Source organism: Hylobates moloch, unplaced genomic scaffold (assembly GCF_009828535.3).
Source record: "Hylobates moloch isolate HMO894 unplaced genomic scaffold, HMol_V3 SCAFFOLD_22, whole genome shotgun sequence".
NCBI classification, from domain to species: domain Eukaryota; kingdom Metazoa; phylum Chordata; class Mammalia; order Primates; family Hylobatidae; genus Hylobates; species Hylobates moloch.
Genome location: NW_026652297.1, coordinates 22,506,845 through 22,521,597, shown reverse-complemented (window position 1 = coordinate 22,521,597; position 14,753 = coordinate 22,506,845). Strand labels below are relative to the sequence as shown.

Here is a 14,753-nt window from a genome sequence, read left to right as displayed (position 1 = left end):
AAGATTTGCAAGAAAAGGCAGTGGTTGGGGGTTAACTTTTAGGTTCCTATTTTATCAAGCCATCATTTAGTTATCTTCCCTTTTTTCTTGATAAATGGCAGCAGGAAAATATTTTTCACATTTCTTTTAGTAGTGAGGGGTGGCAAGAAGTGGAAGGAAATTGGATCACTCTCCTTTAGAGGAAAAGGACCACTGATTACCAAAACTAATAATAATAATCTATAGTTATCTTTTTAATTGCTTTGAAATATTGTTTGTTTTTGTTTTCTAAACATGAATTTATTTAGGTTTAGACTCATTTCTAGAATGAATTCTATCATAAGTTTTTAGGGTTATCTGCATAAATTAAGCATACTGAGTCTGTGCAAGTAAAGACAAAAACACATACTGTATTAGACAGTTTTAGGTTCAATAATTTAGATTTAATAATTAAAATACACTTTTCTTCTTTTAGATGCAGGCATTAAAGGCAGGAGAACTGCTGCTAGAATATTTGTGTACAAGTATTTGTGCCCCACCCCCATTCCCTGTTGTTTAACTTTTACTATCTTTCATTTGTTAAAAATAAACCTACATCTAATTTTATTTTAATATTGTATAAACTAAATTAAATCAAATTTGTCATTTTAAGAATGTTTGTTATTTTCATAAGCTGACTGCCAGCTTTAAATTACATTTTTTTTCTGTAAAAGGAATGCTTTCATGTTTCAGGCTATGCCTTCAGTGAGACTGTTGTTCACTATCTTTTACTAGCTTGTTTTAAAACAAAACTTTAAATGTAGCAATTACTAATCTGACTTTGTGCTCCCTAATAACCCCCTACTACTCCCATTAAGACTAGAATGTAAAATGTGAATTATATTTGAACCTCAATGAATTTTTCTTCCTTTTTAATGTGAATCTGAAGGGGAGTTTGATTCTGTTTTGTGGTGTAGCTTTTTTTATCTTGCTTTTTGGCCTTTGTTCACTTTTTGAATTTTGTGATTATATATTTCTTAAATATCTCCAAACAGAAATTGGTAGGAATTGAAATGATGATATGAATATGAAATATCATGAATATTATGTCTTTCAATGTTCAGGTGGTTCAGTTTGGCATGGTTTCACATTTTATATCTTAAGATTTTTATAAAAGTTTCTTCTCTTTTTCTTGACAGCTATTTCTTTGTGTTCTTCCTCAAGACAAAAGTCAATGGATAAGTAGAACTGAAGAATTAAGAGCATGGTATAGCAACATTAAAGAAATAGTAAGTAAATAGTATATTTAATTAACGTAATTGTTTTCTTATGTACACTTTAAAGTCCAGTAGCCTCTGATCCTTGTGTGTGTGTTTTCTCTTTCTTTACTAGCATATTACCAACCCGAGGAAAGTTGTTGGCCAACAAGATTTGATGATCAATAATCCTCTTTCACAGGATGAAGGGGTAAAGTTTGTCTTTGTTCATGTCTTAACCTCTTTTGCTGCTAAGAATTTGTTTATATGGCTGGTTGCCAATCACCATGAAAGCAATATATTTCATGCTAACTATTTTCTTTATTCCACATACAGTACCACCTAAAACCTGGTAGAAATGATTTTACATTATATATATACTGTGTTGTAGAAAATTTATGATCTATTTCTGTGAAATGGCAGTACAAAAAAATCTCGGGATTCTGTAAAAATATAAGAGCATAAAGATGAGAATAGAACTTTTATCAGGGTTGCAGTGGGGAATCTGGTAGCTAAGGAAAGCCTCCCTTCATTGTGAAAATAAAGAAGGGCTCGCTTAGCAGGGCTAACTCGCAGGAAGAAAGAAGTAACCCTTTGTAGTGAGGGCTAACTCGCAGGAAGAAAGAAGTAACCCTTTGTAGTGAGTCTATGAAGAAGTTTTTAAAAAATCAGGTCTACTTCTACTCGTATTCCAGTGAAGACAAGGATTACTACTTTAAAGATATTATGTGACTTTAAAAGTGTGAGTGCTCTAATTTTTGCCTATTTACCTAAAAACACATTTTTTCCATTTAATACATAGGGTTAGCATTTCTCTTTCCCAATACGTAAGTATTTATAGACTCTTTGGTATAAGAACATAAAATATTGAGTAATTTTTAAAAACTTTCCCTTAAATTCACATTTTAAAATGTATATAAAAACCTACTGGATTATAAAACCAAGCTCTGTAGAAAAACTTAACCTATCTTTCTTAGTGCATTGGGAATTCAGGTCAGGTTCAAGCTGGGGACAGTTGGCCTATGAGTCCTGCTGTAATCCAAGCACCTTTCTGTTGTTACAGGGGTAGTAGCAGTAGCATATGGCAGTGAAAAGTATTGTTCACTTTATATAGATAATAAAAATGTTGACAATATACACTAGTTTCTCATTATTCACAGGAGATTGGTTCCAGGCTCCTCATGGGCACTACAATCTGCAGATGATAAAGTTTCTTATATAAAATGGCATAAGTATTTCCATAAAACCTGTGTACATCCTCCTGTATACTTTAAATAATCTCTAGATTACTCATAATACCTAATAGATTGTAAATGCTAAATAAAGTTGTTATACTGTGTTTTCTAATTTGTATTTTTTTATTGTTGTATTGCTATTTTTTATTTTTTCCCAATATTTTTGATCCATGGTTGGATTTTTGTTGTGGAACCTGCAGATAAGGAGGGCTGACTTTATATGATGATATCAAACTGGAAAAATTGATGTTAGAATAAAGGTGTGTTTCTGAGATTAAATTAGATTTTAATAAAAATTACCCCAGTCTCAGGTTTTCTATCTGCAATGTGAAATGATCTGAGAAGAATAAATTTAACTATTTACATTATTAAATTGAAATCACTAAAAGTAAAACAAAGGTGTGAGACTATATAATAGATTGTTTTCCTTATTTCAGAGTCTTTGGAACAAATTCTTCCAAGATAAAGAACTTCGATCAATGATTGAACAAGATGTCAAAAGAACGTATGTAGAACTATTTACATGTTACTTTCAATAATTCAAATTGTTGTTACCTCTTTCTAATTTTAACAAAACACAAAATCTGCAGAGTCAATTGAATGCAGTATTCTATTTGTGTTAATAACAAACTTGTTTTGACAAATTGTGACAATAAGGATTGTTTTCTACTCTAACGATACAGATTTCTATGTTCCCTTTTTAAAAGTAAATTACATTTATAATATTGATAATCTTCAATAATATTTAATAAGTTTTATCAATTTCCAACAATTATTTGAAGTCATATGCATCTTTTTAAGGTTATATTGTATAATCTTATTGCCAGAAAAATTTATCCCTTGCTTTATGTATTTGAATCCCTTTCTAACCAAGTTACTTGCTAAAACTTGTTAAATGACAACTGTTATTCTTATCCTTACTTCTCTTCCTCTTGAAGCTATTCAGGTTTGCAAACAATCTCTTCTCTCAGTCTATTCAGTATTTACTATGTAAAAGGGTAATTTTTTACTTAGCATAATGTCCATAACTTTGATATATTCGACCGCATCTTTCTGAGTCATAGGGTGTGGAGTAAATGGAATTTGTGTCAGAAGATCATAGAGTCCTAACTAACGGATGCTGTAAATGTGGGAAAATTACTTCAACATCTTTCCCTCTCAGTTTCCTCTTGTGTTAAATGGGGATAATAGTAACCATCTCTTATGATATTTGAGGATTAATTAATATCTGTCAGAATAGTAGTAAATTAGATAAGTTTATACTTTAAACTATAAATCATTATATAAATGTTAGTAAACTTAATGTAATCCTTAGGATCTGGAATTAGCCAGGTATGTGCAGAATCGTGAGTATCTCTGGTGGCTTCCTCCAAGTACTTCTGCAGCTTTGCCCGTGTGTTCCACTCCTAGTTCAATTCCTACTAAATCTGTTATAATGTCAAGGCCTCTTGCTCTCTGATACTGATTTCTTTGCAAGTTATAAATACTGAATAATAAGATGACATGAACTACTACTAAGTTTGTAGTACATATTTAACAAATACAATTTCTTTAAAATGAAAATAATTCAGAGGAATCACAGGTTTAGAGTAAATGAAACCACAGGTAATTGGCAGTGGTAATAGGGTATGGGGTGGGAAGTTTGGGATGATTTTGGTTAGCTTGAGTTATCCAGTTAACTCAGGAATAACCCAGTTAGGGAAGCTACTCTCAGAGGTATGGGTGATAGTGCTTGGTCTCCCTAGTATATAGGTGCAGAAAGTAGAGCACCATTGTATTAGCACACAGGAGTCCTGGCACTCGGTAAATATTTGAATAAAACAAAAGAAGGAATTTCCTCAGTAATTTAAGTATATACTTAATCAGTGGTAGTAAACAGGCCTTTTAAAAACAAAATGTGCAGTATATATTGTTAACTAAACTGTAAAGGCATCCCTTTTTTAAAATGCTAGGTAGTTATATTTAAAAACTTGCCAACTTCAGATTGATCTGTCTAATGAGCAGGATTATAATTAATCTCTCTACAATTATCAAATGGAAATGAAGCGTCCACAGCACTGGTGCCGAGTCAGAGTCAGAGGTCATGGGGGCCAGATTGACTTAAAGAAATAGCAGACAAGAAAGGGGGAAAATAAACCTCTGATAGCCACACCAAACAAGCAGTGATACTGGGAATTTTTTCATCATTTTAGTGACTTAGTTTGAACATTTCTGCTTTGTTATGTAAGAAAGTGTTAGTTCTTGAAAACTCCTATATTTTCTGTTTTTTTCTTACAAAAATGCAAGATATATACACAGATACATATATACATATACATATAGATATATATGTATATTATACACATACGTGTGTGTGTATATATATATGTACACACACATACGGTGTTTTTCTTAAAATGTATCTCTGCCAGTTTATTTTAATTAAAATGGCAAACCAGTGACCCGAAGAAGGTAGCTAGGAGGCCCTGTAGTTGATAGCATAGTAGGGAAATGGATTAGCATTCTCTAGAGGGACAGAACTATTAGGATAGATGTATATATAAAGAGGAGTTTATTAAGGAGTATTGACTCACATGATCATGGTGAAGTCCCACAACAGGCCGTCTACAAGCTGACAAGCAAGGAAGCCAGTCCGAGTCCCAACACCTTAAAAGTAGGGAAGCTGACAGTGCAGCCTTCAGTCTATGGCTGAAGACCCCAAGAGCCCCTGGCAAACTGCTGGTGTAAGTCCAAGAGTCCAAAACCTGAAGAACTTGGAGTCTGATGTTCGAGGGTAGGAAGCATCCACCACAGGGGAAAGATGAAGGCTGGAAGATTCAGCAAGCCTGCTCTTTCCACCTTCTTCTGCCTGCTTTATTCTAGCCACACTGGCAGCTGATTAGATGGTGCCCATCCAGAGTGAGGATGGGGCTGCCTCTCTGAGTCCACTGACTCAAATTTTAATCTCCTTTGGCAACACCCTCACAGACACACCCAGGAACAATACTTTGCATCCCTCAATCCAATCAAGTTGACACTCAATATTAACCATCACAGGAGGGTTCCATATCTTCTTCTCTTGAAGACTCTCCCATGGCTCTCTCCACATTTAGATTAAGTCTCCTTGTCATTTCTACATAAATTTTCTGGCAAATACTTAGCTTGTGACGTAAGGCGGTCAGTCTTATTTTAAGTCCACCAAATTATTTAATTGTAAAAGCTGAATAGCGTGTATAAATTTACATCTTTATAAGGTACTACATGATCTAAAATATTTGTTTTTCATTTCAGTCTGTGAGGAACTTCCTAATAAAAGAAGTACAGCCCAGATAAGTTTATAAAGTGTTACTTGTTTACTAGCTTTGTGATAAGAATTTTTTAAAAAATGTGTATTTATGGAGCATCGCTATGTTCCATAATTGCCCTTTGCACTGTGGGGGACAGAGTGGAGTGGTGAATAACACAGATAGGGTGCTGCCATCACAGGTTGTATATTTTAGTGTGGTGTCGGGGAGAGTGGTGAGACAACAAGCATGTATAGATAAAGAGGATAATTACAGAGGGTGATGATTGTTCTGAAGAAATAAGGCAGAGTAACTAGATAGCTAGAAGGAGAGTAGCCAGTGGCATGGCTACTTTAGGAGTAGTGATTGGAGAAGACATCTTTGAAAGATGACATTTGAGCTGAGATGTGAAAAAATTTAAAGGCCAGCCATGTGAAGAACTAGGGCAAGAACATGTAGACAGAGGGAGTAGCTAGGGCAAAGTTAGTTTGTCAATGAAAATGAGCTCAGTGTTTAGAGGAGCAAAAAGAAGTCAGGCCGGCTAGAGCAAGTGCTTTAGAGAAGGAAATCTGAGAGGAGAGCAAAGGCCAGACAAACAGTCTTGTAGACCACAGTAAAAAGTAAGGATTTATTCTGATTGCAATAGGAAGCTTTTGGAGGACATTGAGCAGTGGCATGATACCTAGGAAGATAATTATGGCTGCTGTGCAGTGGGGCAAAGGTGGATGTAAGAATGGAAGCTGAAAAAGCAACTAGGAGTCCATTGGAGTATTTCAAGTTAAGTAATGTTAGCGATTTATTAGACTAAAAATGTAGTAATAAAGACAGGAGTAGGTAGATGGATTGGGGATATATATTTTATGTTTCAAAATACAAATTAGGGGATCATTATATGTAGTTTTCTCACATTCATAAGTTTCTGTTCCATTTTTACTGCTCTGTTTCAGATCCTTTTTACCTCCTGCCCACAATTCACTTACTTGTTTAATTGTTTTCTTGGGATCTAGCGTTTTTCCACTTCCAGTCCATTCCATGTGTTACAGCCTAATCACTCTACTCAAAGCACATTTATGATCATTCTATTTGCCTATTCCAGACCTTTCTGTGACTCCCTGTGCCCTGAAGAAGAATGGACTTACTCAGTTTCTCTAATACATACCCAGTTCCCTTTTAGACAAGTGCTTCTGGCATTATTCAGTGAACAGGTTTTGTGCTTTCCATTTTCCATGTTTTGGAATCTTTCATGCTCTCCTCTGCTGGAATGCTGCTTCCCTCCTCTGCTTCCTGTTAGATTCCTGACAGCTCACCATTCAAGGCCTGAGTTCATCACCTAAGTTTATGAAACATTTTCCAGTCTTGGCAATTGGAAATCATTTGTGCCTAGTCTGTGTTCTATAGAATTTTCTTAATAACTTTTTAATATTATTTAATTTTGTTTGGTCTTATATTTATTTAGGTCCATCTGTCAGTGTATTCAATACATTTATATTGATCTCCTTAGTGTACCAGGCACTAGAGATGCCAAGATAAATGTGATATGGACCCTTAAGAAGCTTACAGAGAAAACAGGAAAAAAAAAGTTACAATGCAGGATTATTGGTGCCATTAAGAGAAGCAGTATGTACAGGAGCTCTTGTGTTAGCCCAGATCTTATCTTTCATACCTAGTAGTAAACCCTTTGAAGGCATGGACCTAGTCTTGTTTTTGTCTCACTGCTTATCACCAAATTGATGCTTAATAAATGATCATTGATTGTGAATCTTATCACTGATGATCAGTGTTGTTCAATTTTAGGAATTATCTCAAACATCTTTAAACTTTCAGAGACATAAGCACACTTTAAAAAATACTATTATCAACTTTTTAGTATGAGTTTAAACAAGATAATTTGATTGCATGAGCTGTGATTCTGCCATCATTATTTAATTTATTTGATCTGGATACGTCACTGTATTAAATATTATCTTCCCCTTCAGCCAATTTTAATACTCTTTTATGTCACTAACCCTTTTTTGCCTCAAAGCGTTTTGCATTCATTTCAATTAATTGTTCTTTATCTTAACCTAATGAGGTTGTTACTATTCCCATTTTTATTACTGAAAAAACTGATAATCAAAAGGTAAATCAAGGAATTTCCATTTACAGCATTCTAATTTAGAACTTGAATTGTCTATTCTGAACAAATTTTGCCATGTTTCAAAAGCTGTAACATTAAATGAAATTCAGTATTATTTAAAATGGTGGAAATAATGAGTTCAGGATAAAATATCATTTCCATATTAGATGCCAAAGAAGTATGTTATTTGGTCTATCAAGGTCTATTCTAAAAATATATATGCAGCATCTATAACGTCATTTGCAGATTAACATATTTATATGCTATTGCCAAATAGTCTCATCTTTTCTTCAAATGTGTTTTCCCTCTCTTGAATTAAATGATTAAATTTCTTTAACTGACTTTTATAGTTGTAAGTTTGACCATATTTAAAAGTTTATCTGATTGCCTATTGATATGCTGCTATCATCTTCAATATTTGATCTTTTGTATTTCTAGTTATCGTAGTTAACATTTTAGGTAGCTCATTCATAATTTAATTATTCTCTTTCTTACTTGTATCTCCATGGTGAGTTTTTAAAGATGCAGCTTTCTTGGGCCAGGTGTGTTGGCTCATGCCTTTAATCCCAGCACTCTGGGAGGCCAAGGCAGGAGGATCACTTGAGCCCAGGAATTTGAGACCAGCCTGGGCAACATGGCAAAACTGTCTCCACAGAAAACACAGAAATTAGCCAGACATGGTGGCACACACCTGTAGTCCCATCTACTTGGCAGGCTGCAGTTGGGGGATCACTTGATCCCAGGAGGTTGAGACTGCAGTAAGCTGTGGTCACGCCAGTGCACTCCAGCCTGGGTGAAAGAGTGAGATCCTGTCTTAAAAAAAAGTAACTTTCTCATCTTAATGTTTCCTTTTGTTTATAGTGTGTATGTATGCCATACTTCCAACATAATCTATTTAAGCAAATTTTGTCTTCTCAGTTTTTTAAGTCTTATAATTTGATATTTTGCAAGCAAACTTTGTCTCCTCAATTAAAACACACCTTATTTGATATTTTCTGGATTCATTAATAATTGCTTGCAAGAGAAAAGGAGCAGGTAGGGAAGTAAAAAAAAATTCTTTAAATTATTTTTTAAAAATTATAGATATGTGCTGTACTGTTTGGTAGATACCAGGCACATGTGGCTGTTTAAATATAAATTTAAATTAAATAAAATTAAAAATTTTAGTCATCACAGTAGCTATAGCTGATAATGGCTACTGTATTGGACAACTCTTATAGAGGATACTTCCATTCTTACAGAAAGTTCTTTGGATAGTGCTGTATAGATAATTCATTATTATGCTCGCTTCAGCAGCACATATACTAAAATTGGAATGATAATTCATTATTTATTTTTGTGTAATATATGATGTAAATGTCTGCATTTTGCTTTTTATTCATGTTGAACTTTTAGATATGGCCTCTGTGAAACATTTACTTTTATTTCTTTTCTCTCTCCTTTAGAAAATGACATGAATTTTTACAGTAAATAAATCTTACCTGAATTTTTGGTCAAATGTAGTTATTATGTTACATTGTAGTATGTGGATGGAAACTAGATTAGTTTTGAATTTTTTTCTATGTTAAGCATATTCAAAAGTTATTTTACTGAGTAATTTATTGATTTTTTTTTTTTAATTTAAAGATCCTCTTTCTCAGTTCCTATTTTGAAAAAGAAATACTCCCAGTAATTTGGTCCATTGATGTCACACTTTACAAAGTTAAGATGTCCTAAATGTCGATATCTCCTACACAGTTTCCTCCAAGCCCATTTTTTATTTAAATAAAAAACAAATTCCTCTGGGAAGAAGGATTTTACAAGCAATTTCAGAGCAGAATTGATTTTGGTGTGTGTTAATGCCGACAATCTGCCCAGTGTTAAAATGTTAAAGAGAAAAAAAAAATACAAGCTGCCATATTCCTGTGATCACACCAAAATAGCAGCTTGTATTTATATTTTCAGTCTCCTCGAGGTGGACTGCAGGCACACATGAATGAGTGGATGTACTTGGTGTTGTGTTGTGATTTTATTTAATGCAGGCAAAGTACATGCTTGTGCATGCACGACCAGCCCTCACATATGCACTTGTTCACAGCCGAGAAAGTGAAAACTACAACACAAGCCGCTCTCTAAGAGTTGTCGGCAACCTGTGTGTGTTTCTTAAATATTAAAGAGGGGGGAAAACAGATTTTCAGGAATATGAAAAATAATTCTTCTGTCAAATGGCCTGTAGTCCTTCCTCATTTGACACTGAAGGTAAAAACAAAATAATTACTATTGCATATGTATATTTAGTATTTTTCCTGTACTGCTCCTGTACTGTTTTAAAGTATATTTTTCCCATTTCTGTTTCATTTAAGCATGCAAATTCTTAGCATACATTTATTCTAATTTGTGAGATTTTTAAAAACTTAAAATTTTTTTCAGCATTTTAATGAAAATATAGTTTCAGTGCTTTCATTAGCACCCTGGTGTTCCTAGTCTTCGGAATTTAGGAGCAGTAGTACATAGGGGCAGCACAGTTATAGGGGTACCCTCTGAACTGCTGACCAGTAGAGTTTTTGCTTTTCAGATTTTCCTTGTTTTAAATGAGCCCAGATTTTTAAGGACTATTTATAGTTGTAGATTTATATGATTATGAGAAGGTTAAAAAGTAAAGTTTGGTGAGTAGTAAAATAATATTCCCAGTGGGCACAGCCTGTTTGGTAGTGTAACACAGTCTTTTTGGAACATTTCAGCAGATTTAGAATTGAAGCAGCTTTGGTACTTCAGGGGTAATGCTTTGTATTTATTTTTTAAATTTTTTTCTTAATTATGAAAAACCTCAAAATAGAGTCTGTATTTCCATTTGTGACACAGTCTCGTCTGGCACTGAAAGTACATATACAGTATATCTACCTACGTTTATATTTTTTCCTAATTTTTTACCTTTATAGTAGGAACAGAAAGATGTTTTTGGAGGAGTGGGGTAAAGGGCTTGTTAAGTGACTCAGGCATTGTAGAACTAGAAAGAACCTTAGATGAAGACCTCTACTTAGATAGTGACAGATCCCATCTCCTGAACTGCAGCCACACCTGCCTTATCCCACCTTATATCCTGTCATCCCAAACCACCCCTCCTCCTTTTTGTTTTTGCTTAATCTTCTCAACTGTATGGTGATTTCTTACTCCACCTTCCTTATTAGCCTCTTGGAGATTTTTCTGCTGTCCTCTTGGGCTGAGTCCTACTCATTGTCATCACAATAAATGACTACTTTCTTTTTTTTCACTTTAAAAAATTCTGTATTCACCTCCTGTTTATGAACTATGAAAGCTATATGTCATTCTTTTCTTCACTGAAAACATAAATTAAAGAAAGCAGAACCTCGTTCAGGCTTTCCTTTTGCTTTGCCTTCATATCCCTAGTGCCTGATTGCGTCGTCTTAATTTTCCTTAAAGGTTTGGTTGTTTGTAAAGTTTGTAGGTATATTTGTTCATTCAGCAAATACTACTTGAGAGATCACTGTGTCAGCCACTGTTTTAGAAGTTCAAGATTCAAATAAAAGACTGTCTCTTCTGTTCTTTAATATATAATGCATATTTTATTGTAATTATCTTCTTTTAAAATTATCTGTAAGATGTCTGTTTTTTTTCTCCTAGATTTTCTTCAGTTTATATGTTTTATATCTTCATATTTCCCAGTACTTGGCACCCATTATAAGCATTTATGTCATTAATAGTCATCTAGTAAAATCCTTTTATTTTGCTAAGGTGAAAAGTTGAAGCTCAGAAAGACTATGACATGAATAAACAAATATAACTTGTTAAGGCCAAAATGGAAATGGTACCTGGGACTTCTGTTTTTCCACTACTCTATAATTTATGTTAATCTTGTTTGCCTAGATTTAATCCTTCTTCAAGAAACGTTTCTTAAATACCTTCAGTGTACAAGCACTTTGTGAAGCAAAACAGGACAGAAACATAAATGAATCAGTATCTCAAATCTTATTCAAAAAGTGGTGGAGACTAAATAAGTAGATACTGTTTCTGCCTTCTGGGTTTATATATTGTAATGTAGTGTTTCTCAACCTTCTGAATATTAACATTTTGGACCAATTCTTTGTTTTGAGAGGTTGTTTTGTGTACTGTAGGATGTTTAGCAGATCCCTGATCTCTACATGCTAGAGCCGTGAGGCCTGTTCACTCTGATGATAGTTTCTTTTGCTGTACAGAAGCTCTTTAGTTTCATTAGATCCATTTGTCAATTTTGACTTTTGTTGCCATTGCTTTTGGTGTATTAGTCATGAAGTCTTTGTCCATGCCTGTGTCCTGAATGGTATTGCCTAGGTTTTCTTCTAGGGTTTTTATGGTTTTAGGTCTTACATTTAAGTCTTTAATCCATTTTGAGTTAATTTTTGTATAAGGTGTAAGGAAGGGGTCCAGGCTCAGTTTTCTGCATATAGCTAGCCAGTTTCCCCAACACCATTTACTAAATAGGGAGTCCTTTCTCCATTGCTTGCTTTTGTCGGGTTTGTCAAAGATCAGATGGTTCTAGATGTGTGGTGTTATTTCTCAGGCCTCTGTTCTATTTCATCGTTCTATATCTCTATTTTGGTACCAGTACCATGCTGTTTTGGTTACTGTAGCCTTATAGTATAGTTTGAAGTCAGGTAGCATGATGCCTCCAGCTTTGTTCTTTTTGCTTAGGATTGTCATGAATATATGGGCTCTTTCTTGGTTCCATATGAAATTTAAAGTAGTTTTTTCTAATTCTGTGAAGAAAGTCAATGATAGGTTGATGGAAATAGCATTGAATCTATAAATTACTTTGGGCAGTATGGCCATTTTCATGATACTGATTCTTTCTATCGTGAATATGGAATGTTTTTCCATTTGTTTGTGTCCTCTCTTATTTCCTTGAGCAGTGGTTTGTAGTTCTCCTTGAAGAGGTCCTTCACATCCCTTGTAAGTTGTACTCCCAGGTATTTACAAAGAACTTTAATTTACGAGAAAAAAACAACTCCATCAAAAACTGGGTAAAGGATACGAGCAGACATTTCTCAAAGGAAGACATTTATGCGGCTGACAAGCATATGAAAAAAAAAACCTCATCATCATTGGTCATTAGAGAAATGCAAATCAAAACCACAATGAGATACCATCTCACACCAGTTAGAATGGCGATCATTAAAAAGTCAGGAAACAACAGATGCTCGAGAGGATGTGGAGAAATAGGAATGCTTTTGGTGGGAGTGTAAATTAGTTCAACCATTGTGGAAGACAGTGTGGCGATTCCTCAAGGATCTAGAACCAGAAATACCATTTGACTCAGCAATCCCATTACTGAGTACATACCCAAAGGATTATAAATCATTCTACTATAAAGACACATGCACACGTATGTTTATTGCCGCACTGTTCACAATAGCAAAGACTCGGAACCAACCCAAATGCCCATCAAAGATAGACTGGATAAAGAAAGTGTGGCACATATACACCATGGAATACTATGTAGCCATAAAAAAGGATGAGTTCATGTCCTTTGGAGGGACATGGATGAAGCTGGAAACCATCATTCTCAGCAGACTAACACAGGAACAGAAAACCAAACACCACATGTATTCATTCATAAGTGGGAGTTGAACAATGAGAACACATGGACACAGGGAGGGGAACATCACACACTGGGGTCTGTTACGGGATTGGGGGGCTAGGGGAGGGATAGCGTTAGGAGAAACCTAATGTAGATGATGGGTTGAAGGGTGCAGCAAACCACCATGGCATGTGTATACCTAATGTAACAAACCTGCACATTCTACACGTTTCCCGGAGCTTGAAAGTATAATTTTTTAAAAAAGGGTCACATGACACAGCAAGTGGATCATGTAGAAAGAAGATGTTAGCATAAGACTGGACCCTATTTTCTGCAACAATATTATAACCAGTAACTGTCATTGATCACTTAGTAAATTCAATTTTATGCCATCACTAAAAAAATAAATAATAAAAAATCTAAGGGCCTTTTGTCTGACTGAAGGGTTCTCTGTGGCATCATCTTAGACCTTTCTGAGATCTTAACAAAGGCTTTTACAGTCACACCTTTGATTTCATCTTTAGTTCTTGCCTGTCTTTGTCCTAGATTTGATCTTTGCCCAGAAGCAGTGTGTTAATGTTGGTATCATTTGCTGACTTGAGAAGCTGGGAATGAGAAAAAGCTTTATTTTCAAACCAAGAAAGTTCTAGCACCTTTATGTTTACCAGTTATTCCTTTTGTTTTTTCTCTTCTTTCATTCTACTATAAGTAACACAAATAAACCAGGCAGTACTTTCAGTACTCTGCCTGGATATCTCCTTAGATCACTCAGTTTATTAGATTCATTTTCTATGTTCCATATAACTAGAGGCTATCACATTGCCAGACTTTCTGTCACTGCATAATAAGGAACCTTTTCTCCATTTTTTTCTGTAATGTTTTCCTCACTTTCATTTAAGGCCTCACTGGCAGCCTCTTTGCAGATTGTCTTTTGCTAATAGTCTTTTTCCCACAGCCTTAATTTCTCACTGATGCTCTCCCAAAGGTCCTTCTGTCTTCTGTCCAGTCCCATAGGCACTTCTACCACATATTTTAGGTTTTTTTTTTTTTTTTGAAACAGCACCCCAGTTTCAGATATCAAAACCTCTATTATATTTTGCTACGTAATTAATCAACCAAAATTAGTGGCTTAGAACAACAATTAATTATTATGTCATGGTTGCTGTGGATCAGGAGTTTGGGAGCAGTGTAGCTGGGAGATTCTGGCTTAGGAGTGTTTCATGAGATTGCAGTCACGTGGTTACTGGAGCTGCAAACATTTGATGGCTTGACTATGGCTGGAGTATCCACTTTGGTTCCTCTCCATGTGTATCTCTCTAAGGTGCTGCTTTAGGGTCCTCCTTCAGAAGATACTTTCTTCAGATCAAGCGA

At 34.8% G+C, this 14,753-nt stretch overlaps 1 protein-coding gene across 11 annotated transcripts in view; it reads left to right on the top strand.

Moving 5' to 3' along the window:
* The window catches only part of TBC1D5 (TBC1 domain family member 5), a 590,707-nt gene that overhangs the window by 343,386 nt on the left and 232,568 nt on the right, over positions 1 to 14,753 (top strand). For all 11 annotated transcript variants that reach the window (XM_032143402.2, XM_058433544.1, XM_058433546.1 and 8 more), the window contains 3 exons: positions 1,158 to 1,247; positions 1,351 to 1,425; positions 2,887 to 2,954. In XM_032143402.2, coding sequence (XP_031999293.1) covers positions 1,158 to 1,247; positions 1,351 to 1,425; positions 2,887 to 2,954 — 233 coding nt within the window. The remainder of the gene's footprint in view (positions 1 to 1,157; positions 1,248 to 1,350; positions 1,426 to 2,886; positions 2,955 to 14,753) is intronic.